Source organism: Molothrus aeneus, chromosome 1 (genome assembly GCF_037042795.1).
Source record: "Molothrus aeneus isolate 106 chromosome 1, BPBGC_Maene_1.0, whole genome shotgun sequence".
NCBI classification, from domain to species: Eukaryota; Metazoa; Chordata; class Aves; order Passeriformes; family Icteridae; genus Molothrus; species Molothrus aeneus.
In genome coordinates, this window is record NC_089646.1 from 20,574,917 (window position 1) to 20,602,159 (window position 27,243).

The window sequence follows — 27,243 nt, forward strand, 5'->3', positions numbered from 1 at the left end:
ATCAGCTTAAACACAACATAATTGAAAAGCACATAACAGTAAAAAATAAATGAGACATTTATTCCTTATTTTTAGTATTTGTAGATTTTGCATTATTACTTTTCAAGATTTTTTCAAGACTTCTTTTTAATGTCGTACAAATAATAATTACCTGATTGAATGCACTGAGTCACAGACTGAGCCCAGCTCATTTCATTGGCATTGAAGTTATAGCAGTGGCTTCGGAAAGGAATCCAAGATATGTGATCAGATTCAGGACATTGTCCAATATCCTGGGGGGGATCAGAAGGAACTACATCTAGAAGAAATGAGATATTAGAAATGCTTTTTCATTCAGTAAGGATTGCAGTTCTTCATATATGAAATCAAACATTAAAACCACCTTATCTTAAAAGAGTTTAAAGTATTTTTTGGCACGCAGAGCTAGAATTATCAGTGTCTAAGTCAAGAGTGATAATGAGGATCAGGACTGGTCAGCTGTGAGAGGATGACTCAGTGTGAATCTGTGCTCTTCTCTGTTACTAACTAAATCAAACTTGGACTGTTTCAAGGATACTTGAGTGTTCAAGAATTTTGTTTCTCATTTGTTTTGTTATAATCCCTAGAAAACTCCCAAACTCTCAAAAAGTTTAAGTAAGTTTTATTTAAAATGAAGTATCATATAATAGAAGTGCCCCATTTAATATTTTCCTCAAGAGAACAATCCAAATTTCTGAACATCTTTTTATCTGACAAAGCATAGAGTAATCTGAGGCTCATTGATAATTTATGTAGTAACCCCTCATTTTCCTACAAGCAATGACATTATGAAAAGAAGAGGCAACATTGTCACTTAGTACTTGTGGTTTTAAAGCAAAAGTTGCAAATTAACAGCTTTGAAGTTCAAAGCTGGGCCCAGAAAAGAAAAGAAAAAACAACCAACTAATTAAAAAACCCACAAAATCCCCAACCCAAAACAAAAACAAACCCAAAACTCCCCAAATAAACTGAGTTTCCATTAAGTGTGTGTCACTAGAGCTAACAGATGTTATTCTAATACAAATGAGAAAGCAAAAACCCAGTCCCATCCTGAGGTTTGCCTGTAGTTTTATTGTGTAGTATTCTTCCCATACAAACCCTATGAAGTATGAGCTTATTTTAGGGCCAATTACAGAGCCTTTCTAATCAGATACAACTCTTTCTCCTATATCCAGTTTTTGGAATCCAATAGCAATGAAGTAACAACCATTGTAGGAATGATGTGTTTATATTGAAGAAATGAAATTCATTTTATTCTCAGTGGAATTCACTGATTACTGACCTTCCCATAAAACCTCTGTCAGCAAAACACTTTACATTCTAGACTCAATGTGAGATGCCTGATGTTCCCACAACCTCTATGATCTGTCTGCCTGCCTCCATGGCAGCTATCACTCCAGTCCAGTAAAATGGCAAGATCTTGGCTGGTGAATGCCAACTCCATCAAAATAACACATTTTCATGCAAAATAAATGTATTGACCATACATACCCAGCCTTATTATTCTTGATATATACTTAGAAATTTCTAATTCAGGCAAAGCAGATAAAGCAAGGTTTCTGCCATAAAACCAAAAGTCATTGCCATTGCTTACCCTTAGATTTTTTGCAGACAGAAAGATGTTTCTCATTACAACGTGCTGTTTTCCATTTCCCAGAGAGTGATAGATAGACACAGGCTGTTTTCTGTTTTGGTTCTCCATAGTCCCACTTAGAAAAGCTTACTTTCCTTTTATTTGTCCATCTATAATATCCATAATTCTGAAATTGAAACAGACACTTGACCTAACTTTTGTAAACTCTTGTCTGCTGTTTCACCTAAATGCAGTCATACAGAAGCACATTTTCAAAGTGATACAGGCAGCTCAGTTTGTGTATCTGTCCTAGTACTGTTAAAATACTGGTTGAATCAGGACTCAGCAACATAAAAACCAGACACAGCAGGATGGCTCCCGTGCTGGAACAGCCCATGGAAGTGTTTCAAAGGCTAAATAATGCTCCCTGGGGACTCAGTCCCTTGTCAGACAATATTGTAAGGTGGAATCACCATCCCAGAAGAGTCAGATCTCCAGGAAAAGCAGGAAGACCATGAAGAAGCAGGAAGACCAAGAACATGAAACCAGTGGAAAGCTCAGGTGGAAATGGATCTCAGAGTTGGCTATCAGACCAGGATTCTAAGCTCCAGCAGTTTTGAGGAGAAACATTCAGGAGTAAACTGCAGCCATCACTATGAGGAACTAGAGAAAATTATTACTTTGTGAGAATCAAAAGAGAAATATGTCAAGCAGGAATTCTTGAGTCTTTGTTTAGTCTTTCTTCCTCCTCCCCTTTTTTCCTTTCCACGAAGAATCAGAAGAATTACAAGGAAAAGTGAAAAGACACAGACAATATATTGCTGGCAATAAAAAGAGGGGGATAAGATGTGATCTCACTGCAGTGTCTAGCTGTGTCAAGAGGGATGCCAGGTGCACAAGGTCATACTGAGCTTGGCATCATCAGGGCAAGGTCACTCACTGCCTGGGGAAAAGGAGGAACCACAAAGCTTGACTCTGCAAGATCAAGGATGGCTTGTTTATAAGTACCAGGGGACTGACTGGTGATTCAAGCTTAATCAAAATGAGATTTTAGCTGCTTTCTAAATCATATTGCTATGACTAAAAACAACCAACTTTCATGTCAAGTGGACTTAAACACTACTATTTTGGTTTGGGTAGAGATGCCCTGTGGACTTTTGCTAGTGGAAGGATTTCTTTTAAGGTTGGTGACTTCCCATCACTTATGTGAGCATTTTTTTTCTGATGGAGGAAGAGATGACACTGTTAGAACTGTGGAAATATGTACTGTTCAGGAACAAGTTCATTTTATCAGACAATTTTTTCAGCCTTCTGAGGGGCTTTATCAGAGTGTTGCTGCATCATATAAGTGGAAATGCTATTTTTACACAATATTTATTATAACTATCCCTAGGGATACTGAATTTCAGACATGTTTTGCAGTGTTATATATCAGTGTGGAATCAGAATTAGTAAAAACAATGAATAGTTAAGATGACTATTATTGATGAAGAAACTAATTTTTATTATCAAGGCGGTTTAGTCAGATCAAAGAACAATGAAATAGAAACATGATAATTTAGTGCATTTAGCAACTGCATATTCAGTGAGGAAGCTGAAGTTCAATTTTTCACTCAGTCACAGAGCTAATAAGAGTGATTGTCACTTGAGTGTTGCCTTACAAAGAAGTGGGCCTGGATCTCAGTATTCACTACATCTGGTGCAGTATAGCTTTTACTGATTTTAAGCTTTGGGACCAGCAGGTATAACCAAGAGTGTGTGCTCAAAGGTGTGTGGTTTGGCCTATGAATCCTCTTGAACCAAAACGTAATGGAAAAGTTACAGCTTCCAATGATCATGAGGCACTAGCTCTTCTGACCATCTTGAACTCTTTGGGTAGGGGTCACCACTCCTAAAAATGGCCATCTGAAAGTTTACCAAATGTTTTTACCTAAGTTTCCAAGATTCACGTAGAACTAGTAAAGAGCGTCCATCACCACCAAAGGTTCTCATCCTTCTCCATTGCTTAAAATGGAGTCTAATGATTTAAGATCAATGAAGTTAAAAGATGTGAGACTTTCCACCATTCCTAGGTTTCTAAATCTGTTCATGCTATAAATTTCCTGCTAATAGTAGCAGCATTTAACTTTCTCAACTATTAATTTAATCTTACCGTATTGCTGTTGAGCCCAATCCATAAGGGCTCTCCATACTGCACTGCCTGCAGCAGCAAGAATATATTACTGTAATAATCAAAAATGCTGGCAAGCTCTGAAGATTTCTCCTTGCATGCTTTTCTTGCTTCTTCCCAATTCATTTTAGAAGGAATGATTAAATAGCTGCTGTTACCATAGTGGACAAAATCGAAATCTGGAGCACTTGTGGGGTGAAACAGTTCAGGCTCTGTAGGAAAGAGGTACAAATTTGAAAGGAAGAGGAGAAAACAGTGAAAATTTACTAGCTGCTGGATAGCAGTATTACTTTTAAGTAACAGATGAATATAACATGGCAGCACAAGCATCAAGTAACAGCATTTCTTACATAAAGCCAAAGAGATTTATTTTAATGGCGTTTGGAATTATTTTAAACTATGGTGTAAAAACACATTCAAAGATTAGAGAGAGGCAGAGCATGAGCTGTGTGTATCTATAGACAAAGACTGTCCAGATTAAATTATGCCAATACTAATTCCACCATGATCCTCCTCCCAAAGCTCTCCATGTCCCTCCACCACAGTGCAGGTGAAGTTTTTACCAGGCATGATGACAGGACGAAAATCTTCACACCACTTCAGTCTCAAAATAATTTCTTTCTAAAGAAATTTTATGACCATGCTGCTACATCCTTCCCTTCTAGGATGAAGTGAAAAAGGAAACTGTATTTGTACCTATAATTATATATGCAGAAGTAGAAGGCAAGGGCCTAGAGGTAGTGATGGGGGCAGAAGAAAAGATACAAACTTTGTATTCAGTCATTGATGAGGATGCCCGGGCAATTTCTTTTGCTGGTGCCATCCTCATGCAGCTTTCTGCACTTGCATGGGACAGAGCTCTGAATCATCTGACCCAGCTGTGGCTTCTTCCTCTATTTTGCCTTTCTGCTCAGCAGTTCCCTGTTTTTGTTCCTGCAGACTCTGCAGTGCAGCTGTGCTCCGGATGTGTCTCCCACCCTAAGGCCCCATGAAGAAAACTGGAACTTTTGCCCTTCTGAGTATTGCTGTTCTTGTGCTATGAAGGCCTTGCTAGAGACTGATGAGCAAACCAATCAGTTTAATTGGCCCCGGTTGACGCCCAGCTGGAGGTCACTGAGGGATTTGTCTTTTTGTATTGTATTTGCAAAATAATTGCATTCAGGTCTCTGTGATAGTTGGGTAAAGCACAGATGGTTACACATTTCTGTTAATAGAGAAAACAGGCATTTTGAAGGCAGAGACCTTCTAGGAACCTGGTTTGGGCATTTTTCTTATGATTAAGAAGGTGAATCCTGTCTTCAAAGCATCTGCGTGCCAGGCACATGATTTAAGTGTGGGTGTCTGCAGGGGTAGGTGAGGTCAGCTTCTCTGAGTTGTAATGGTTGCTTTGTTCAGTAAATGTTTTGCAACAAAAGAAAAAAAAGTGGAAAATAAAACTTACCGCTGTCCATCTGGCAAATATAGCTTTTATTATGCTGGCAGTCAGTATTTTCCCATAATCCTGCATAATCTACAGATCTTCTTGTCATTGCAATACAATCAGTCTGGGGAAAAAATGAAAAATAGAATTGTTGATGATAAAATGCAAAATTTCTGGCAAAATAATAGAAATAGGTGTGAGGAGAAAAATTTAATAGCTTTGTCTTCTAGTTTTCTGGTTCTTTACATGCATTGCTTGTTGGAAATTAAATGTATTCTATTATATATCTTGAGCAAATGTACTTTCATTGGCAGATTGCTGCAAGAACTTTTATCCATTAATTAAAATTCCTTGGAATGTATTGAAGCTGTTTTTACTATGGAGTTAATGGCAATTGGTACTGAATTTGTTGGAGTTTCATTTGGATTTGCATCATACAAGGAAAAACAATAAACCAGAATAAAAAGCACAACTAGTAACACTGAATATTTTCACTAAAATACAATAATTATAAAAAGTGTAATTAATTCTAGCAGTAAAGATTCCTTTTCTGCATTTCTAGACTTTGACAAAGGAGATAAGGCCTAGATACTAAACAGGCCTATTAATTTCTGATTAAAGCTTTAAAAATTTGATCTTTGAAATTTCCATTCACTTCTGCTTTAAGCCATTAAGGATCAGATCTTTGCTGAGACAGAAGTCAGGCTGGTATACTCAAACATTATGTCATTTATGTTATGCATTTTCTGATTTATTTGTTTACCTCTATTGTAATATACTTCCAGTCAACCACCATGAAATTATCTCTGAATGGGAATCCTGGGGCCCAATTTGAATAGTCAAAAATGCTTCCGTCTGTCCAGAGATATGTACTCTCACTGTTAATGTCATTCAGCCCAATCCATGTTTCACTGGCAACATCCTTTAGGTGGAAGGTGAGGAAAGCTGATAGAAAATAGATTTAAAAATAAAAAAAAAAGTACCTGAAGAGTTTCCTTTTTTTCAAATTCCATGTAAATCAAATTATGAATAAAACAACAAGCATTCATTTTCTAAGTATATTGGAAATACCAACCTCAGTGTTATTAGGCTATGAGTGAATGGTAAAAGAAAAAAATTACAATGGGTAATCAAACTGAAGCAGTTTGATTTCAGGGGAAAAAAGAGGGGGGAAAAAAGGAAAACATTTTTTGAGAAAAATTATTTAGGCTTCTTGGAAACATTATAGAAATCACAGCCAGAAGTGACTTCAAAAGGATTTTCTTTCCCAAGGTAGCATCAACTGCAGATATGTAATTTCTGATGGATGTCTGTTTACTGTCTAACTTGAATATCTGTGAGCATTTCATGACTATAAACTATTACAATTTATCCTATCTTCCCTGACCATGGGCAATAGATTATTCTATTCCTTCCACAGATGACATTTGCCAAAACTTGGGAAATGTCATAATATCTCACTCCAGTCTTCCCTCTGGATCAAACACCTCCAGGTCTTTCTTCACAGGTTATTTAGGTCTAGAGGCAGGTTCAGGCTCATTGTTAGATGGTGAAATATGTGGCTTCATACTCAGTGCTGTAAGGCTCACGTGTCATACCTTGCACTTGGTTATTGTGTATAGAGGCCAAATTTCCCCCTAATTCTCTACAAACACTTCTTGCTGAGTGCCAAGTTAGTTTCTCTTCTTCTTTGGATCCAAATATTTTATAACACTGTGGAGAGAATAAAGGATTAGACAGACTTCTGGGTGTCGAAGAATATTAAGAACATTGGTTTGGATTAATTCCGTGCTAGTCCCTCCATGCAGAGAGCTGCACATGGGGGATCTGCTGGAACACAAATATTGTCAGCCAGCAGGAAGGAGACCCAGCCAATCCCAGTGATATGTGCACAGCACTTACCATCGTATGGGGTCACTGCCGGGAAAGAACAGACAACCACCAAAAGCTTTTGAGGAATTAAATTACTGAAAAGTAGAATTTTTGAGGGACTGGAACTATTTCCTGATTGTGAACCTAATTTGGAGCAGGTAGTAATTTCTCGGGTCAAGATTTTTCAATTATATACCACAGATGGAGTGCTAAAACCTCAGCTCATGTGAGAACTCACATGAGTGGAACAGTGTCAGGAAGAAGTGCCCTTCTGAAAGGGTTTTTTCCCTGACTACCAGTGTAAAATATTTTTTGTGTATCTTCTGAGGGACAGAAGACATGGCTCCTCCCTCCTCATGCCCTTTTTTTTTTTTTTTTTTTTGAATGCATAAAAACTTTTCCTATTGATTGCATTGTGGAATTGACTTTTGGGTTTCCTCTGTTTGCTTTTTGGGTTTTTGAAAAGTTCGTATGTTCAGGTTTTTTTGCTTAACTTAGCAGAAAGCGATGCTTGCTTGTCTTTTATATTTGATTTGACATTTATTGCTTTTTGTGTTACTCAGCTTAGGATGAGTTGCTGTGATGGCCAATTACTTGTGAAAAGTGTGACCTTTCATTTTTTCATCTTTGTTACTCAGAAAAACAGGGTTACATTTACAGATAAGGATAATGGATCAGGATTTCCATGCAGTAAAAATGCCTAAAATAAGCAGAAGTATCTAGAAACTAGAAAAGTAGCTATAGCTAAAGGCACCTGGTCATTTATTTCAAACATTCAAATCACCTCTTTTTTAATATTTAGTTACAAATTTGCCAACCTGAAAATGCAGTGCACTGCTAACTAGCATACTTCTTAGTAAATTGGTGTTTAAAGAGAGAGAATTTATTTCATGAGATAAAAGGGATAGTTGTTTTCTTCACCTAGAACAAATTTGCTAAATATGTCTGATATTTATTTCTGTACCTTATTTTTAAACAAAAGCCAAGTTTCAGGACATCCTCCCAGATGTGGAAGTACAGGAGGAGCAAATCCTGAGTAAGTTGAATTTTGCCTTTCACAGATAAAGGCATTTTTCACAGCACAACTTATGTCTTTCCATAAGCCTGAAAGAAATGGAATACAGATAATTGTTTAACAATTGCAGAATAGAGAGAAACTCTTGTGTAACCACTACAGCAGTCAGGCTCAGATGGCATTCATAAAGCACAAATGAAACATGTTTACCCAAATACACTCCCCCTTCCTCTGTAATATGTTTTTTTTCTAAGTGATGACACAGTTTCAAACTTGAGTGTGTTATGAAAAAATGTCAGTATTGTTGAACTACCTCTCTGTGGGGTAGCCTCAAATTTAAGTATGTACCAAACATTTTGGATTTTGATGCTAAATTTTACCCAAATATTTCTTGTTGCTATTTTACTCACCGAAATCTTCTGACATTATCACACAGTTTTCATCATTGTTTGCAAAATTGGGTTCATTTGGAGCCCAGGCAACATAATTCACTGGGCTGTCATCCAGCCATCTGGAAGAGACAAGGGGACAGCTGCTGCCAGCAGACATCTCAGCAGTCAGTTACTCACAAGGTCTGTTTGGGCACAGGGCTAAGCAAGGTATTAGCAGTGACCAGAGGGCAAAAGCTCTACATATCCTGGGGGGACATAGCCACAGCCCTACTGCTGCCTCTCATCTGTTTAGTACTACCACATTCAAGGCATGGATGGACATCCTTCACATCCCAGAAAGGTGTCCTCCTGAAAGTCTTCTACTAATGGATTGTTAAAACAAGTTTCCTGCCAGAAATTTCAGAAAGCTGTTGGAGTAGATGCTACTTACGCTTCATGCTTCCAGCTCACGTAACTTGAACCATGTAGGAATAATTTGATTTAACCCTTACATATATGTTTTATCAAAACTTCCCAGGCTTTCTCTGTAGCCATTGGAGATCTGGTCAGGGTGAATCTCACCCTTAGGTTGATGTCAAGTGTGGGTCAGGTAAATAACATCTTAAAATTAGCTGCTTGTCCTCCCTACTTATGCAGGGTTGCAGTTCTTGCAGTGTAAAGCATTAAGTGAGCTGGATCTTAGCCATGAATTTTTGTTGAGTTTGCTCTCCCAAGTTTGGAAGGAAAATGCATTTCTCTGCTTAAATACAGAAGAATGCAATACTTTGGATCTGAGACATCTCCTTAAAACTATCCAGAAGTCAGTTGTACAACAGTTTTTAACTTACAAGATGAAAGCACCCAGAAATGTTTCCTGAAGATGAAATTACCATCATTTTTTGTCCATTAGCAGTTCTTCTTTACTCACCTGAATCTCTGATCAAAGCTGACAACTAAGCCAATGAAAAATGATTTTCCTCTGTGTTTTGTGTAAATCTAAAATAGAAATAATTAATAGTTAAGTACTAAATTGCTCCTCAATGTCAAGTAAAAATCTGAAAGGCGATTAATCATACCTGTGATTTATTTTTCCTTTTTTTTTTTTTTAATTTGAGCCTCACATAAGCAAATGGTAGGTTCAGACTTAGGTTTCAAGCAGGCAACAGAGATATGTGGAACATCCTGGAGTGAGGAACCCACTGGACAGGAAAGCAACTATCACTGTGCTGAACACTACATATATTAGAAAATATAAGCAACCTGGGCCTGAACTATCCTTTGTTGCACCTTTAATATTTTCATACCTCTTTAATATGTGCATTTTCCTTTACCTATTAAAAACAATAGTAATTTTACAGGTCTGAACAAATCTATTGGTCTATAAATAAGTAATGTAGGACAATAGCTCAGGATTCCAGCCTTGCTAAATATTTAGTATGTTCCCTGTATTTTATCACCTGCTGTGCTTCAAACTTCAATATATATATTGAATTATATATACAATTAATAGGCTTTCTGCTTACATAGTGCCACAGAAATCGCCTTTTGCTTTCTTTCTCAATGACAATAAGATCAGCAAAATTCTTCTGACAAATTCTCCGTGCTTCTTCCATATGGACATGTTCTTTGCTGAAATAGTACTGCTTATTTTCATATATAATCCATCCATCACTGGTGAGCTGATAGTCTGAAAGATAAAGAATCATATATAATGCTTTCCTATCTGGTCTGTACAAAGTCTGAAAACTATACAATAATCTTTGTGAAAGAGGAAAAAAACCTACCAAGCTTGTAGTTTGCTTCAGGCTTTATCAATGTACCTGTAAAATAGGAGATTTTCATAAGCAACATCCCAAATTAAAAAAAAAAGAAAATCAGAGATGTTTGCTTTAAGTAGTTTTGTATGCTTTGCAAAATAGATGGGAAAAAGCCAAACCCACCAAGCAAACTATGAATCAGATAATGCATTTTCAAGAATTTAGAGCACATTCTGCCATATTAAAGTAAGTGTATAATTTAGAAATATTTAGCTAGTGAAAAATATGTACATTACAGTAATGTACATCCAAAAGCACTGTGTCAAAAAATACATATTTCACAGTAAATTTGTGAAGGATTAAACAAAAATTACTTTGAAAATTTGTTTTAGCATTTTCACTTGATACTCTATGATTACTTTTTTTAAAAATATTATTGGGATTAGAGCCAAACAAAATAATCCAATATAGTAAATTCTAAAGCTTACTGAGATGGTAATAGACTACAAGTACTGAAAATGAAATGCTGGTTTATTGCTAAAGTCAGATGTAACTTCCAGTGTGTCAATGAATTCTTCCTTTCCTGATGACTTGGCTTTTACTAGGACAGTCTGTTTTTAAGAGTCCTGGAGAGCCAATAGACATCAAGCTCAAGTATCTGATTACAAATTGAATCAGGAGGAAGCAAATTAGCTGTATTCCCAGAGCCAGCTATAGCCTCTCAAAGGAAACTCTGCTTTCATATGAATGCCTGTTATTTTGTACCTCTGGACTACTGATTCTCACATTTCTTCTGTGGTTTGATGGACAAAAACACATTATTATAGAAATAGAAATAGTTTGATGAGAAATAAACAAGAACCATAAAAAAGAAAAATCAAGTAAAATTATTTTGGGATCATTTAAACACTTACTTGTTAATTAATTAGTGAAAAATAGAACTAAAATTATCTCAATGTCTTCATTATTAATTTATATACTTCTGGTCATTTTGCTTTTATTGTTTAATCCTAACATAACTGTAACATTCATTGTTTTTGGAAAGCTGGAATATCTTTTGTAAATAGGTGTCTTGAGTGCACATGAGGGAATTCACATCTGAGCATGTCTTCTCTCTTGCTGCTCATCACATAATCTAGATTCACAATTACAAGACAAATTTCTTGATTTTTTTTCTTGCTTTTGAAAGGTCATCTAAGATCAGGATAAACTGATCAGAGTCTTTGTGTCGTGGTTTCTGAGCTCCTTCTGAGTAATCTCACCAAGAGCAGAGGGACACATCCATACAAAGCAGCATGCTCAGTGTGCCAGAAAGGGCTGCACAGGATGTGCTGCTTTGAGCTGGTATGCAGAAATCAGGGCTTGGATGGTGCACTTGTGTGACTAATTTACCAAAAGGGAACAGTGATTCTTCCTTTTTGGTTAAGCAATTTTTCAATGTTACCATGGTGCCTTATTCACCCTTCAAGGGTTTTGTTGGCAGAGTCATCAAATATTAGACACACTCAGTGTTTCTATGTAATTGTTTATCCCTCCGCCTTCCTATTGTGCCTCCCAGTAGTTCCCTGTGTGTATCCAACTTTCTTGTTGTTTCAAGAAGGTTTTAAAAATCTCCTTCTCCATGGAGATGCATACAAATACTCAGTTTACAACCAGGAAGCAGGGATGTAGAAGTAAAACTGAGCAAGCAAAACAAGTTCTTTCATTGTCAGCTGTCACTTGATCTCTTCAGGCCACGCAGACCCCATTCCTATCTCCTGCTGGGGGGCACCCCAACATCTGTCAGGTCCATTTTGTGGGCCTGGCACCAGGTGGGGGAGTTTTGGCACTGGGGCCCTGCCTTCCAGGCAAGGCTGGTGGATGCAGGAGTCCATCAAGGTTATACCAACCTCCACTTTTGATCAGATTGAGTTTTCAGAGTTGCTGGTTCTTATCCCCTCCTTGGTTCTCATTAGTTGTTTCACAGTGGGAAGCAAAGCTTTTTTCAAGTCCCTAGAGAGAACTCTGTGTCCTGCATCTGCAGCTATCCCAGGGAAGACTGAAGCAGATAGATAGAAATAGAGGAAGTAATAACAGGAAAGGGAATAAGTACCTTTGCTTCACAAATTTATTGAAGCCATTCTAGAAAGAGATAAAACTAGAGATGAAGTAATAGGGTCACTCTAACTTCCTGAACCCAAGGACAAGAGAAATATTTCAATTCATTCTGCCTGCTTTATGTATTGCCTTCACTGCAACTAGTTTTAAAATGAACAATTCCCAGTGTCTTTCTTCCTTTCAATTTGTTTAAATCCATAAAATTTGCTTTTTAAGCTTGTGTTTATTGCTCCAATTAAATGGGGAAGTAATAATACCTTCTTTTGTTTCACAAATCCAATTAAGTAAATGTTCACAGCGCAAGTCGTTCCAGCGCATTCGGGGTGATCTATTAAACATAACACAATGTTCAAGTTCTTTGTAATTGTTGGGTTCATCTTCCTCCCAGTTCTCATAAATTACCTGTGTTGGAAATACATATCAGTTACTGAGTGATTTGAGCTGAATGGAAGTTATTGAGATTGCAATTGTGACACAATTTCAGTATCTCATCATCTCAAGTACCTTTTTTATAGGATCACTAGGAGTTCAAACAGACCTGAGGGAGCTGTGAAGGTTATGCTGGTCAGGTTACTTTCCCCACCACCCCCTGAAGAAGGTGAAGGGACTACATGGTATAGAAAACCATGTGTTTGATAAAAGAAAAACTGATGGACAGAGGGAGCCACATTTATCTTGTTTTGTGAAAGTTTGCAACTGGACTTCCCTGAACTGCCACACAGCAGTGCCCATTTTGGGAGGCTGTAAAGATCTAAGGGCACAGACTGTCAAAGGTGGGATATAACATGGTACCAGGGGTGAAAAACAGGCAATGCCGTGTTAAGACAGTGCACTGCAGCTACTCAGTATATATTCTATTTTCTAAAAGACAGAAAGTCAATTAATATCCAGCAAATAAATACTCACAGGGGAGCCATCAATCCAGGAAAATCCTTCATCAGGATTTAAGAGAAACAAACCAATCCAGAAAGCCTGAGTGTTGAGTCCTTTGTCCCTAAAATAATTCATACAATATAGAAATATAAGTATAGAAAGAAAGGCTGGGATATAAATCCTAAAAAGCGTAGAAGTATCCTGCTTTCTGTCACACCTGAACTGAGAGCTGTGGCCCAAAGCCAAGCTCACTCCCTGCACTCTATCAGGGAGGTGATAGTGCTCTGTGTTGGGCTAAGACTTCTCTTATTTAAAAATAAGTTAAAGTGATGTGGCCCAGAGCCAGCTCAGGTTCCCATCCCTGTGGATGTAGCACAGATCTTGGTTGTAGTATGAGGTGAAAGACAGAGACTTTAGCAAAAGTAAAGCATAAATAGATGTTTATTTAACTAATAAGGATAGTGAGGATTGATTTTCAACTGGTTTCATTTTCTTCTTAGCTCTTCCTAAGTAGTTTAGTTAATATTTCATGCTCTTTATCTTGTCATGCCTATGGACTAAATAAAATTACTATTTCAGTCACTGCATAACACAAAGATTTCCTTCCACAAATATTTTATACTCTAAAGCAGAGACTTAACAGACAAATAAAACCACATTCAGATGATCACAATACCGAAATATATTTAAAAATAAAGGGTAAGATCACAAAAACTTCTCAATAGGAAAATTTTAAATCTGTTTCAGAAAGTAAAACCCAATTCTACACTATGTGAAACAGTTTTGGTTAAAAGCTGTATATTATGTGTCATTGACCTGTCTTGACCTTATGAAATACAATCAGAATATTGGTCTAATTTGAGGGGAAAATAATGTCACAGTTTATACGTCATGAGCAAGGCATGGCATCTACAATGCTACCAAAGGTTTACTGAAATGAATTACTCTTTGATTTCAGGATTCTTTATAGTCAGAAAAAAAACACGTTAAGTCCTTGAATTTTGGTATACATTACGGAGTAACTCAAGGGATTTTTTGAATAAGTTGGTCAAAGAAGAATTGCAGACAGCTACAAATGCCAGTCAGAGCTGAATGTTTTATTTTCTCCCTTTAGAAAGAGGACTAACATATAAGAAATTTATAAGATCTGGAAAACAGCCTTTCTAAAACCTTTGATGAAAATTACCAAAATATTAAGCCTCTGAAATACCCAAGATTTTTTTTTAAAGCAATGTTACAGGATGCTGAAATTTTGTATCAATGTAATTTAAATTTGGTTATTTTTATTCACTTACTTGTTCAGCTCCAGATATGTTTTAAGTAATTTTTATTTACCATAGCAGGAACATAAAAAAGAATCCTTATGCAAGTACTCACGAAGCTAATTGCCATAATAAAATTTGATCTTCTCTTGTATTGATTGTGACCAGATTTCCACCTATTTCTCTACAGAATTCTTCAGCTTCAAACCAAGACTTCTTTTGGTTTCCCTCTCTCACAAAAAACTATTGAGAACAAAAAGTAAAAATAAAATAGTAAATTTGTGAAGCTTATAAAATATTTGTAATTAAAATCGGCATCATTTTAGCACACCTTTATTCTTGAGTGAGACAACATGACACCTGTCCAAGCCTCTAATATTAAACATTAAAAATGTGATGTGTAAATATTTTTTCTTAGCATCATCTATTTTAAAATAAGGCAAAAGTAGTATAGGCATCTGAGGAGAACAAAAAGTATCAGAATGTACAGAAGAGAAAAAACTAATCTGTAACTTAATTGGAACTTTGTCCACTGAAAAGTTAAAAAAAAAGATGGAAAAACTCAACCATGGAATTTTTGCAGTAGAAAGCAGAAGATTTTTGAGAAAAGGAAGGGGAAGGGTAAGTCAGTGAGTTGGACTGGAAAAGATAAAATGGATACAGAAAGTTGTGGACCCCAGCTGAGGAAGAGGTTTTTGTATTGAGGTGAAAGCATGCAAATACAAAATACACTTTCTGCCAAGAGGAACATACATTCTTGGACTAAGGATATGTTTAACAGGACTAAGTGCTTGACATTTTATAGAAACGATAATTAACAATTTGGTAAATGGCAGAACCATTTAATCATAATTACATGTGACAAAGAAGCTCAGACTCCTGTAAATACAGGAATAAAATCAGCTCTGGTCTCCCAACAGGCAGAGACTCTCAGGAAAGAAAGTGAGAGCAGACTTATGTAAAGACATGCAAAAGCAATGCTGCATATTTATTTAGTTGATTTGTATTGCCTTTTCTTTCCTTTTGTCCTTTGCAAAAAGGAAGAGCTTTTTAAGGCATTTTTAGCTAAATCAAGAGAATGCTCAAAAGTTTTACTTGCTGGAAAGAGTCACCAACTAAACCCAGATCCAAAAGTATTGCTACAAGTATTACATGCTGTGTGGGAAAAGGGTGTCAGAGGGGCATGTTTTCCCTCTAAAACATAGTTTTATGTATATGACACTGCCAGCTCTTGAGATGTAATAAATATATGTTTTTTCTGAAGTTCCAAACTCCTGGAAGCAAATAAATTAGGTGAGATTCTCACTTGGCATTTAGATAAAAGAAAGCATATTTATGGCACTCTGTGTTCACAATTTTCCATTGTTGACTTTCGTTACATTTGATGGAATTTTTCCCCATGTTTTGTCACTTTGAATACCAAAGAGAAGATCATTCCCAAATAATGTCCCAGCATCCTGGTGACCAGGGCACTGTCCCCTGGTCTGGGCCATGCTGGGGCTCCCAGGGAAGTGGGCACACACTTACTTTGAGGCACGAGTCTGCCCGCGAGGCTCTGTCCCAGCCTTCGGCACACGCGGCCGCAGGCACCTGGCCTGGAGGGGCGGGAGGTGGCACTCCTGCTGCCCGCTGTTTGCAAAGATAATTTGATGCCTTCTCACAGCTAACAACATCCCATAATCCAGCTGCAATTCCAGTTCCCATGACAACACAGCCTTGCTCTTTCCCTTTGCGATGTGGAAAAGAAATGAGTAAAATCAAAGCCTTAATTGTTGTCTAAGGAATGAGAGCTTTGCTTTTATTAATAGGAAATTATGAAAAGAATGATGCAGACTATGAATATTAAAAATATCCTGTATATAAAACTATTTTTAATATCAACTGTCAGAGGCCAGGTATGGGCCAATGAGTCTCACAGACACAGCTTTACCAAAACCAGAGATTTGCAGCTTCAGAAAACAAATCTTCCTTATCTGCCAACCCAGGGGAAATCACTGGGGAAATGGCCCTTGATTAAATTTACATACGTAATAGATGACCTAACAAGTACTTTGGAGTTCTCAATATCCTGGTAACTCAATTTCAAGAAGGGTGATGTCAAGTACAGCAGGTTTGTTTTAAGGCATAACTAGCTGTGTGAAGGCAAGAGCTCACAGATAGCTGCTAAGCTGTATTGCTGAAATGCCAAACTGTTTCATGTTCACTGCTCATTTCTCACATGTGCACATTGTGGGTCAAAAATCTGTCCAGAATAATTTTTCTAAAGCTGATGAGCTGTTGTTAACTGGTGTTAAAAATGGCAAAAATAATTATACCATGGACCATGTTAACTCCTACACAGTATTGCCTTCAGTCTACCCTACCAAAATCTGTCTCTGCGCACCTTGGCAGGAGGTTGACTTACACCACCACCTGTAGCTCAGCTGTGACAGGGCTGGGGGCACTGGTGTCAGGCACAGTGACACAGTGATGGTATTGGCCACCTACAGCCACAGGCACAAAACACAGTCCCTACTCTAATTTCTAACCAGGGGAATGGGAGCACAAACCTGTGTGAGCTGCAGCTGCACTCCTGTGGCAGGGGCTGAGCCCATGCAGAGCTTACCTGGCATGGCTGTGTTCCAGTGTGTGAAATGAGCAGTTTCTCCATTGGTCCACCTGAAACTCCCTCGTTCTTCTGTGTCAGAGAGACCAATCCAGAAATATTCTTCAGACCTCAGCCCCGTCAGACTAATCAGAAAGGTTTGCTCATTTCTGCAGTGGGAAACAGTGTCCATTCACAGCCTGTTAGTGTGCAATATTCATTTAAGTGATACAGAGGAGTGTTAATATGACCCCAAAACACAAGCTCCTCAGTGAAGTCCAAACAAAACCCTTTAAACTGCAGTCAAAAGAATTTAATGAGGGACAGCTCTCTCTTTACAGCTGAATGCATCTGAAACATCACAAATTGCTGCTCCTATGGGCTTCTAGTTGTATTCTACTCTTTTCACTGTCTTTCCAAATCTCTGAAGTGCCTCAAACAGACCACCAAGACAGGACCAAGCTGTCAACTTTGCTGCTACCCATCACCTCTGAAGGCAGTCCTGTTCCTTAGGGGCCATGTAGCCTCTGAAGGCTGACAGGATGTACGTAGATTAGAGATGATCCATTCTGGCTGTGGGAGAGGGCAGGTTCTGGGGAAGATTTCCTACATTTGTTCAGAATTTTCCTCAGAAGGTAGTTTAGGAAAATATTTTTATTAAAGTTTTCCTATCATAATGAGAAACTACCTATCATCTACCAATAAGTAGATGAAAACTGTAGTACCTACTTTCCAACAGAAAAAAATCCCAGCAAACCAAAAAACCCAAAAGAACCCAACCAAACAAGCAAAAAAAAAAAAAAACCCAAAAACTCCACCAAAGCCAGAAGTTGCTTTAATTATGAATTGAAAGATAAGAGGAAACTGTTTAATTCAAGAAGCCCTGAGATTTGAAATTTGCTGTAATAGACTAAGTGATAGCCATACAACATTGAGAGGTTTGGTTTGGGTTTAATTTTCCTGCATGGATTATCTTTGAATGCCTTGCTACAATAATGTTTTTTGAAAATGCTGATAAAACACTTTGATGGGATCAAAAAATGGAAAATTCTTGGGAGTTTCTCCATTAAAAGCATTGATTTTTAAAGAAGTTATTTTCCCACCTGCTTTCCACCGTAGCTAGATAAGCTTTGCTCTGTTCACATGTCTTATTTGCTTCTGAGAATGTCAAAAGTGCAGAACCCACCAAGTAACAGTGAAAACCATATCTTTTCCAACCCTGTGACAAACATAAGATTTTTAATGTGCAATGGAAAGATACTTCAATATAGAAATTTCTCTGCTCTTATGTGTATAAATAGTAAATGCTCAATTTGTTGCAGCTGAGTTTAAAACTAAGATGAGATTGGGCTGATCTGTTAGTAAATAAAAGCTTTTTCTTTGATGCTCTTCATTCCTACAGGAGGCCTTTTTGTTTAAGTGATGACATTAAGATCTCAGTTTTCATCTCATTTTTGTATACATGACTTTTCAAAGAAAATTGTGACTATGCTATTTGCTGTGGCTTTCCAGGGCTCTCTAAGGTTGAGGTTATGCAAACTGAGTCTATAAGGAGCCTGTGATTTATTCAGGGGGACCTGCAGCTCCAGCTTTCCAGAGCTGCACAATCAGACATAATGAAATACCAAAATATTGCAATACAGAAATTAATTTGCATACAAGTACAGCCCCCCAGAGCTGTCCCTGTCACTCCCAAGTACAAGGAGTGAGGAGATTTTCTGAGCCAAGAAGAATCCAGAAGTGCTTGTTTTCAGGGAGAGCAGAAAGGAGGAATATCAGTAAAACAACCCCACTTCTTCCTGCTCTTACAGAGATCTCTGCTGACCAATACAGACACAATGCTTTTCTGAATCACAGGGCAGCTCATCTGGGGATGGAGGGCATTCACTTATACATCCATGAATCTCAACTTTCTTGAAAATTTTCAGAACAGAAATGAAAAATGGTATTAGTAAACTGCTACCGGGAAGAGCCCAGGTTGCCTCAACAGTAGATTTTCTATAAGATGCAAAGACAGTATCCAAAAGAAGCAAGAACTAGTAAAGTAATTCCTGTACATTTTTTCAAAGATTATTATTTATGAGAGAGCATTTACTTTCTGGCAGCCTAGGTCCTCGATTGTCTCCTTTGCAGAGGATTGTGATGAAGGCTTCTTTTTACAGATGTAACCAAGTTGCTTATTACAAGCATCAGTTGCCCAGAATCCATCCTAGAATAGCAGGGAGAAGGAAAAAATGTCAAGAAAGGGCATTAACAAGCACAAATAGTGTTTTTTCTCTTTCTTCACAAGGCCAGCTGGAGACTTATTAAAACAAGTAGACACATCTCTAAGTGCTAGTTTAAGATCCATTTAATGCTGTTTTGAGGTGAAAGAAGGAAATTAACATTAGAAGTCTCAACAATACTTCTTACCATAACTTTTAAATGAAAGGGTTTGCAAAGATCCATCTCATGTGTGCTGATAGGATCTGCTTTTGGAGAAGAATATTTCACTACACTGCTGGAAAAAAGATTAATTAAACTAAACTAATGCACATCTGCTAGGGTTGCAGTAAATCTAACTATTTTATCCGTCAAAGAATCTGAATGTGACTGACTTCTTTAAAAAAATATAGTCTATTTAAGAAGAGCTTTCCCCTCATCCTCCCATAAAATCTGATATAGGATCAATTCTTTTGGTGCCTAATACTGACAAACATCAACATTATTCTATGACATAAAAGTTCTCTCAATGACAGCATACATTTAATACCAGCATTTTAAATTTTTTTCTTTCAAAATTCAGGACACTTTTTGTGTGTGCATACACATGCATGCACATGCAGGTAAATGTATCAAACAATCCCATCTTGCAAGAAAATAAAGTTTGTGAGTCAAGCAGTCAGAAATACTATAGAATTTTACTTTTTTTTTTTTGGCAGGTAGATGACAACTGGAGAAACGTGTCCTAGTGCCAGGTCTCTGTGTCTCTATGCCATATCTCAGTGACATGGCATTGAGGGACAAAATTGTCTGATTGGAATATGAGGCATGCAAATAGCACTTATAGTATCCACGTAGGGTATAAACTAGTCGATCCCTATTCCTCTCCCAGAGCTTAAACTTTTTCTTTGCTGAAACCAAGGGAAAGAATTTAATGTAAAATTTCTGGATCAGAATTTTCACCAGACAAGAAATTTCAGAAGGGGATACTAGGAAAACACTGCCTCTCCTTCTGATGTCTCCTGACCTCTGAACTTGTCTTCTGGTTGATACCAAATTTTGGAGCAAAACTACTTCAAGATAGCATAAGGAATGATCCCTGCATAAGCACATAAGTGATTTTGGGTGGTTGCAGTCAGTAATTTGCAGTGCTGTGAGAGGAGTGCATGCTGTACCTGCCCCTTCATAGCGGCGCAGTGCTCCACACCGCGGGTGTAGGTGGGATGCCGGCGCTGCCATTTGGTGAAGGTCACAGGGGTCCCGTCACTCCACTCGAAGTAGAAGTGAGTCTTCAGGTCGTTCAGACCCAGCCACAGCTCTTCTGTTGGCTCTGAAGCATGACAACAAATAGGTTTGGTTATTTTCCACTGTGCAATGAATGCTTCCACATGCAGAACAACAGGGAGTGATAAATTTGGCATGTGGTACACAATGAGCCTTAATGATCATAAGGCTCTTTACAGGTGGCAGAAGATTTTTGCAAGCTTTGTGTGATTCAGAACACCAAAATAGTCCTGAGCATGAAGACACTGAACTGCTGTTGGTGTCCCATCTCTCAGGAGATCATACTGAGTCCAAGCCATGAAGAGACCTGCCAGGACATTAGAACACTTGTTGGCCCATCAGGTGTTGGCCCATCAGGTGTGTTCACCAAGGCCAGCATCTGCAGTGTCAGAACTGGTTACTACAGATCCAAGGAGTAGCAGAAGTGAAAAGATATTTTTTTCTTAGAAAGATATATAGCAAAGAGGTTAGCATCAGCAAGAGGTTTGAATCTTAGCAAAAGCTTATCTTCTAGGTTTGTAGCTCAGTTCTAAAGCCCTGTGCACAGAATATAGGTGCCAAAAGTGCAATCATTAGAGATCTTTATGTGTCTCTAGAAAGAATACTGTTTTTTTTTGTTTTCTTCTCCTCCTTTATAATGTTTTACAATGTGGTTTATTTCTTGATAAACATAGATATAATTCTGTATTTATGCATCAGCAATAAAAGAGCATGGTAAGTCAGATTCAGTCTTTCACTTGTGATATTTCAGAGAAATATTAAACTTTAATATGAAGTTCAGCTTTTATGTCACAGATGGAGCAAATGCAATACAGGCTTACATATATACTCACTGTAACCAAGCTGTGACACTAGAAAGCTGTATTCAGCAATGTTGTGGATGCTTGCCAAATCTCCATCTTGCTTTTTACATGAAGATAGAGCATCTTTCCATGTTTTGGGGTCCCGGTGAATGCTGTAGCAGTGACCTGCATATGGCCACCAGCCATCCGTGCACTGAACAGGCCTCAATTCCCCTAAAATCAGAACACAATTTTACAGAACAAGAGGAAAATAGAGGACACTAGAATGAGGTCTCTTGAGTACGCTTTACAAAAATGGAACCGTATGAATAAACATAAAGCTGTAGTTGGCAACGCAAAATACATTCAAATTAAAAGCAAATATCGTTAAGGCACAGGATGCTAAATATGTAAATACAATGAAATCTCCTTAAACAGAGAACCACTTAAAAATGTTCACATTGTTTCAGAAATGCAATTTGAAATAATGATCTGCGAGAAAAGAGAGAACAAAGCAGACATCAACCTCTCCTCTCTTTGTCCCCTAGAGCCACTCAGTCTTGTGGTGACTGTGGTGACTCACTTTGGCTCTGCCTGCTGTTCTATGGTTTCTCACAAACAAACTTATTTTCAGGTATGGAAAAGCATGAAGCAGTTCTTTGACAACTGCAGGTCTTTAAACCTTGTAAATTAGCGGGGAGTTTTCATATCCTCTCAGTGGCCTTTTTATAACTTATATTCTTAAAAATGTACCTTGGTCTTGCTTTAAAAATAGAATAGTGTAACTCATTCTTTAAAAGTAGATTTTACAGCATTCCCAGGTGACAATCTCCAGGGGACCCCTCTCACCTGGGCCATGTTCACAGCCAAGCTGGTGCAATGGGGGAGCCCACAGATGCAACAAGGTCTGTGTCAGTGTTGCTGCTGCTCCTGCTCTGCTCATGTGAAACCAAATCACTGCAAACTGCAGACATCAGACACAGGAGGACTTTTTTCATGAATACATGAGTAACTGCAGGTATTCATTTGGAGCAAAGGAGAATAATATTTCTACCATATTTATGCAAATTTGCCTTTTGGCTCTGGTTACCATGACGGAGCATCTACAATCTGTCTTTCAAGAATGAATGCAGAGTGATGGAACAAAATAATAATATTCTCCTATTACACAAAGGGAGAAACAAGGCAGCATATAAAAGTCTGTGTGTTGTGTATAGCTGTGTTTTTCGAAGGTTTCTAGTATCTTTGTTGAAAAATAATGTTGCATACAAGTTTCTCTTTCTAGAAGTCATAAAAAACTTTCTTTTTATTTGACTAACCTACCTTTGGGCATAATGTCAGGCTTTGAATTGAAGGATCCTTTTTTACAAATGTAGCCTAGTCTCTGGTTGCATGCCTGATTTTCCCATTTACCATTCTTTCTGGGATTCAATAGTCCGCAGATTTTCCCAGGGAGCAGGAAGGGACTTCCTTTAAGTAAAAAGAGAAAATAGAATATCACAGCAAGAAATTAATAAAAAATACATTAACAGAAACATCATATTACCAGTAGACACATTTGCTTTTTATGATTCCTTGAATCGCTAATAGGAAAAAGCCCATCCCTACAGGATAACTGCCTTGAAGTTTGTACAATGCTACCTTTAGTCAATAGTCTGAGAGAGAAATAATGACCCTCCACTGACTTTGTTATCAGGATAGTACTGGGAAATGTCTTATTCTTTTCCTGACACTCTTGTTCTTACAGGAAGAACTGCTGAAACTGGACATTTATCTTGTGTCAAAAACTTCCAAACTTTTGAATATTGAGTTTTAAGCTATATTATCCTTCCAGTATATTTCAAGAGTTTCACAGTTCTGCTTTCCTATGAAATAGCTTTTTTATTTTCTGTTGCAGTGGGTACAAACCTCTGTAAGCTGCAAAGGAAATTTCTTGATACAGCCCTTGAAAACTTAGAGGAGAGTTTAATTTTTCCTTTGACACCTTGAAACTTTTCCAAATCAGGAGACAGCTTGGAATACTCATGGCACAAAGCAAACACAGAATCAAAAAAACCCAAAAAGCAAAGAGAAGAGCTCATCCTGTATGAGGAACACCATAAACCCACTCCATTTCCCTTCCTGAAGTGGCCCAGTGCAATTTTGCATAAACTGTTGAGGAATTATAAGCTGGCCCCCTAAGCTTCTCAATAGTGTTTAGAATTTCTCCAAACAACATGGAGCATTATTTGCTATTCGTACTCATGGACAACATGTTATGGAAAATTTTGATCTTTGATGTGTAGTGTTATGTATCACTCCAATGACACTCTGCTTTCATAAACAAGCTCTCTGTTTTGATAAGAGAATAGAATAATATGGTATAACTTATATCCACAATGAACTTTGTAATTTGAAAGTTTCATCTTAAAACACGCATCTGGATCTTGAACTATTGTAAATCAGAATGGGCTTTCCTGAAATAAAGTTAGGTAGGGCAGTTTATATTAGTTGGTGCCTTATCAGAATTAATACAAAGATTACAAATTAGATACATCTCTTACCTGGAGCCCAGTTTAAATATCTGAAAGGGCTGCCCCCAGCCCATTGCCATCCACTGTTGAAATCCAAAGCATTCAATCCAATCCAGAAGGCAAAACCAAATTCTTTAGTTAGCTCTAAATTAGAAAAAAAATCCCTCAGTTGTATCTCTCTATTCTTATTCACAGTAAGATCATCTAAATGAAATTAAGTGTAAAGTAAGAAATTCATATTTCTTATTTTAAACCAGCCCCAGATCAGTACTTTCTGCATTACTGAGATACATTGATTACAAAAAGTAAAATTTGTAAATGAATCTATATTGATTTACCAGAGATCTTAGTAGGGCAAATCAACATCTTATTTCACTATTTAAATAAGACTTTATTTTTCTCACTAGCTTTTATTAGAACACAGGACATGTAAAAAAGCCCTGATATTCATAAGGGAATTTTGCTAAAAGTCTTCTGTAACAGATTTAATGGAATAAAAGAAAAAGTCTATTTGTCAATAAGTTTTTTTCTAGCTTTTTTGCTAAGAGAGTCCTTTCAAAGCCTCCTTTACAATATTTATAACCAAACAGATGCTGTGATACCTGTACCTGAAATCCACTGGAGTTATTTTGATTTTATGTATGCAAATGTGTCCATATTAGGACCAATCTAACCATCATCATATGTTTTCCTGAAAACATTAATAATCCTTGAAGCACAGTGGGAAAAGGTAAATTAGAGGACCAGCCCACAGCCCTGGTCAGGTTTGAGTGCCTTTGCACAAAGGTGAGCAGAGGAAACCCTTCCCCTGGGACCGACTGTAGGAGCTGCAGGAGCTCCCATCTGGAGCTCAATGCTGGCATGGGGACATTTCACTGCCAAAGAGGTTTGTGAGCAATGCTTCATTAAAAAGCCCCAGGCAGTGGAAGGGCAGTTCAGACCATGTCCCTTTGGTGGCTGCCCAACCACCCTGACACCCTGCCCTCTTTCTTCCCTGAGGCAGATGACAAGGCAGCCCACTGCTTCATCACAGCGTTCTTTAAGGTCTCGTTCTCTGTCCTTTTACCTCCTACATATGCTTGCTCCTGAGTCTCTGTAATGCTTAGTAGTTCTGCATTTTGCTGCTGACAGCTTTTCCTTGCTTGGTGCCATGTTAGAGCTGATTCTGAGTTTATCTGATAGTGAATGCCGGTGGAAACATCTTCTGTCCAAAATCTTTTGGTGTCATCTGAAAGAAGTGACATGGAGCGCTGTTCTAGTGGACTCACATGTACCAACAAAAAGACAATAAAGTTTGTAATAATGCAGAATCTTTAAAGATGCATGCTAAGCATCAGGAAAAAAAAGAAATAAATCTAGGCATCAAATTAGAATAATGTGTATTTTTTAAAATTAAAAATATTATATAAGATTTCTATATTTTTATAAAGGAGTGAATTTTTTTCCCAATATTTGCTTTTGAATTTTCTCATACTGCACATGCAATTCTAGGTTAACCAGACAAATCTATTGATTGAAATAAAGAGATTCCAGGATAAAGTCAGAGGAGAAAAGCAAGTATGGATGTGAACTATGATCCTGGAGGCTCTTCATGCCTCCAGGGTAGGAATGGGTAGCAATTCCCTCTTAGCTCACCATCAAGAGAAGCAGTTTTTCCAAAAATGACAGAAAGTGGCCTTTGACAGCTTGAGAAACAACAGAAGAACTCTTTGTAACACAAATTTACAGCTCAGCTGCTGTCTTTGCAGAGCAACTCACCAAACCTGGTGAAGATGCTGTGTTATTGGGAAGGGCATTGGTGAGACCAATGTTTGTGTCCTGAATTGGAAAGATTCAAACATAAGTTCAGTGCAGAAGACATAACAAAGTTGGGAGAGGAAGATAATTCTCACAGCAGCATTTTTGTGTAGGCTAGCAATAGGAAACTAGAATAAGGTAGAAAATTAAAGGGAAAATAGAAGATCGCAGTTTAAGTGAGAATTGACCTATAGGGAATGACTGAGGAAGGAAGAGAAATAGGAATTTTTGAAAGGAAGATGAATGTCTAAATAATAAGATAGATGTCTAAATTCATGCTGTTCATGCAATGCACTTAAGTCCCACAAAAGAACCTCTTCACCCCTCTGTTTCACTGAGGGAAACAGTCACCTCCAGCATTTGAGTCAGAACCTTTCTGGGCTGAACCTCTCTTCAGTGGCACCTCTTGCTCGCCATTCCCTTCAGAGAGAGCTCTTGGCCATTGGGACTAGTGTCCTGTCAGGTGATTTTCATTTGGGCTACTCTAACAAGGTCAGGCAGGCAGGCGTGCAGCTGGTAGCTCATAAAAAACCTGGTAGCTCAAGAGATGGTCTGCTCAACAACATTTTATGACAAGTTAATGAATAAAATGCAAGACTTACTTATCAGTGGGCAAAATCCATAGAGTTTATCAGCATCAAAATCTGCAGTTGTTGCACACCAGAGCAGCCCATCTGATCTGCCAACATCTGTGCACTCATTGTACTGCCTGTCTTTGTATTTGAAAGGGAATACACAAGGCTGTCCATTGGCATTTCCTCGTAATGTAAAAGTAACTAGGAGGGAATAAAAGTGTTAAAGGGCATGAAAATAACATTAAAATCATAAATCTAAATTTCTAATAATGGAACTATTTGTCTATCCAAATTGAGAAGTTATGCAATCTTTTAAATTTTTTTTTAATTATAATTTCCTCCCTAGCATGGCTACAGATATTAAATAAAATGTTTTAGTAAAATGAGAAGTTTAAATACTGTGGTTAGAGTTTGATATGTATACACTGTAGGCAAGTCAAATTCTGTGATGAAGAGTTGGTGATACCTTGTAGTTCCTGAAGAGAGAAAAACTGCAAGAATAGAAACAATAAGTTCACTGCATCTTTGTTTTCTGCACAGTTCAGTAAGTTTGCTTTATTTGCTTTATTACTCTATCCATCTACCACTCTTTCACCCCACCTATTCCTTAAGTGTTAAAAGAAAAAGGGTGGCTGACCAGAGAAAATACAGACCAGATTGTCATGAGCATATTTACACAGTGAAAATTTTTAGGTTTCAGTTGCACATTTCTCCACTTGGAGAAGTCTTGCAGATTCATCCTAAACCCAGATGCTTTAAGGTTAGCAATGTTTCATATTTTTAAACTATTACAGTACAATGGGAATGTTCTTTTATGGTGACATTTCTGATATAGACTCTCAGTCTCACATTCATGCAGACTCGTTTCCTCCACTCAGTTCTCCACACATTACTGCTTTACCATTTCTCTCTATAACTCTACCCAATGACTGATAAACATCTTGAGAGTAGAGCTGTTCTTCTAATTTGGTGTGGCTGGAGGGGAGGAGCCAGTTCTTCCTTCTCATACCTCATGTTGTGGGGCAGAAAGAGAAACTCACACAGCTATCCTGCAAATATGTAAATCCCTCAACTGATC

At 37.7% G+C, this 27,243-nt stretch overlaps 1 protein-coding gene across 1 annotated transcript in view; it reads right to left on the minus strand.

The window, feature by feature from the left end:
* Positions 1-27,172, minus strand: part of LOC136560724 (macrophage mannose receptor 1-like) — a 32,286-nt gene extending 5,114 nt beyond the window's left edge. Inside the window, exons 1-25 of the mRNA XM_066560667.1 lie at positions 27,067-27,172; positions 26,193-26,366; positions 24,860-25,021; positions 23,824-23,937; positions 22,604-22,750; positions 21,332-21,514; positions 20,390-20,544; positions 19,108-19,221; positions 18,116-18,231; positions 17,034-17,182; positions 15,956-16,155; positions 14,544-14,671; positions 13,200-13,287; positions 12,551-12,695; positions 10,224-10,259; positions 9,963-10,126; positions 9,368-9,435; positions 8,479-8,579; positions 8,018-8,157; positions 6,780-6,894; positions 5,945-6,126; positions 5,203-5,305; positions 3,744-3,973; positions 1,613-1,778; positions 152-298 (exon numbers count right to left, since the gene is read on the minus strand). Of these exons, the coding sequence (XP_066416764.1) occupies positions 152-298; positions 1,613-1,778; positions 3,744-3,973; positions 5,203-5,305; positions 5,945-6,126; positions 6,780-6,894; positions 8,018-8,157; positions 8,479-8,579; positions 9,368-9,435; positions 9,963-10,126; positions 10,224-10,259; positions 12,551-12,695; positions 13,200-13,287; positions 14,544-14,671; positions 15,956-16,155; positions 17,034-17,182; positions 18,116-18,231; positions 19,108-19,221; positions 20,390-20,544; positions 21,332-21,514; positions 22,604-22,750; positions 23,824-23,937; positions 24,860-25,021; positions 26,193-26,366; positions 27,067-27,172 (3,433 nt within the window). The remainder of the gene's footprint in view (positions 1-151; positions 299-1,612; positions 1,779-3,743; positions 3,974-5,202; positions 5,306-5,944; positions 6,127-6,779; positions 6,895-8,017; positions 8,158-8,478; positions 8,580-9,367; positions 9,436-9,962; positions 10,127-10,223; positions 10,260-12,550; positions 12,696-13,199; positions 13,288-14,543; positions 14,672-15,955; positions 16,156-17,033; positions 17,183-18,115; positions 18,232-19,107; positions 19,222-20,389; positions 20,545-21,331; positions 21,515-22,603; positions 22,751-23,823; positions 23,938-24,859; positions 25,022-26,192; positions 26,367-27,066) is intronic.
* Positions 27,173-27,243: the final 71 nt, after the last annotated feature.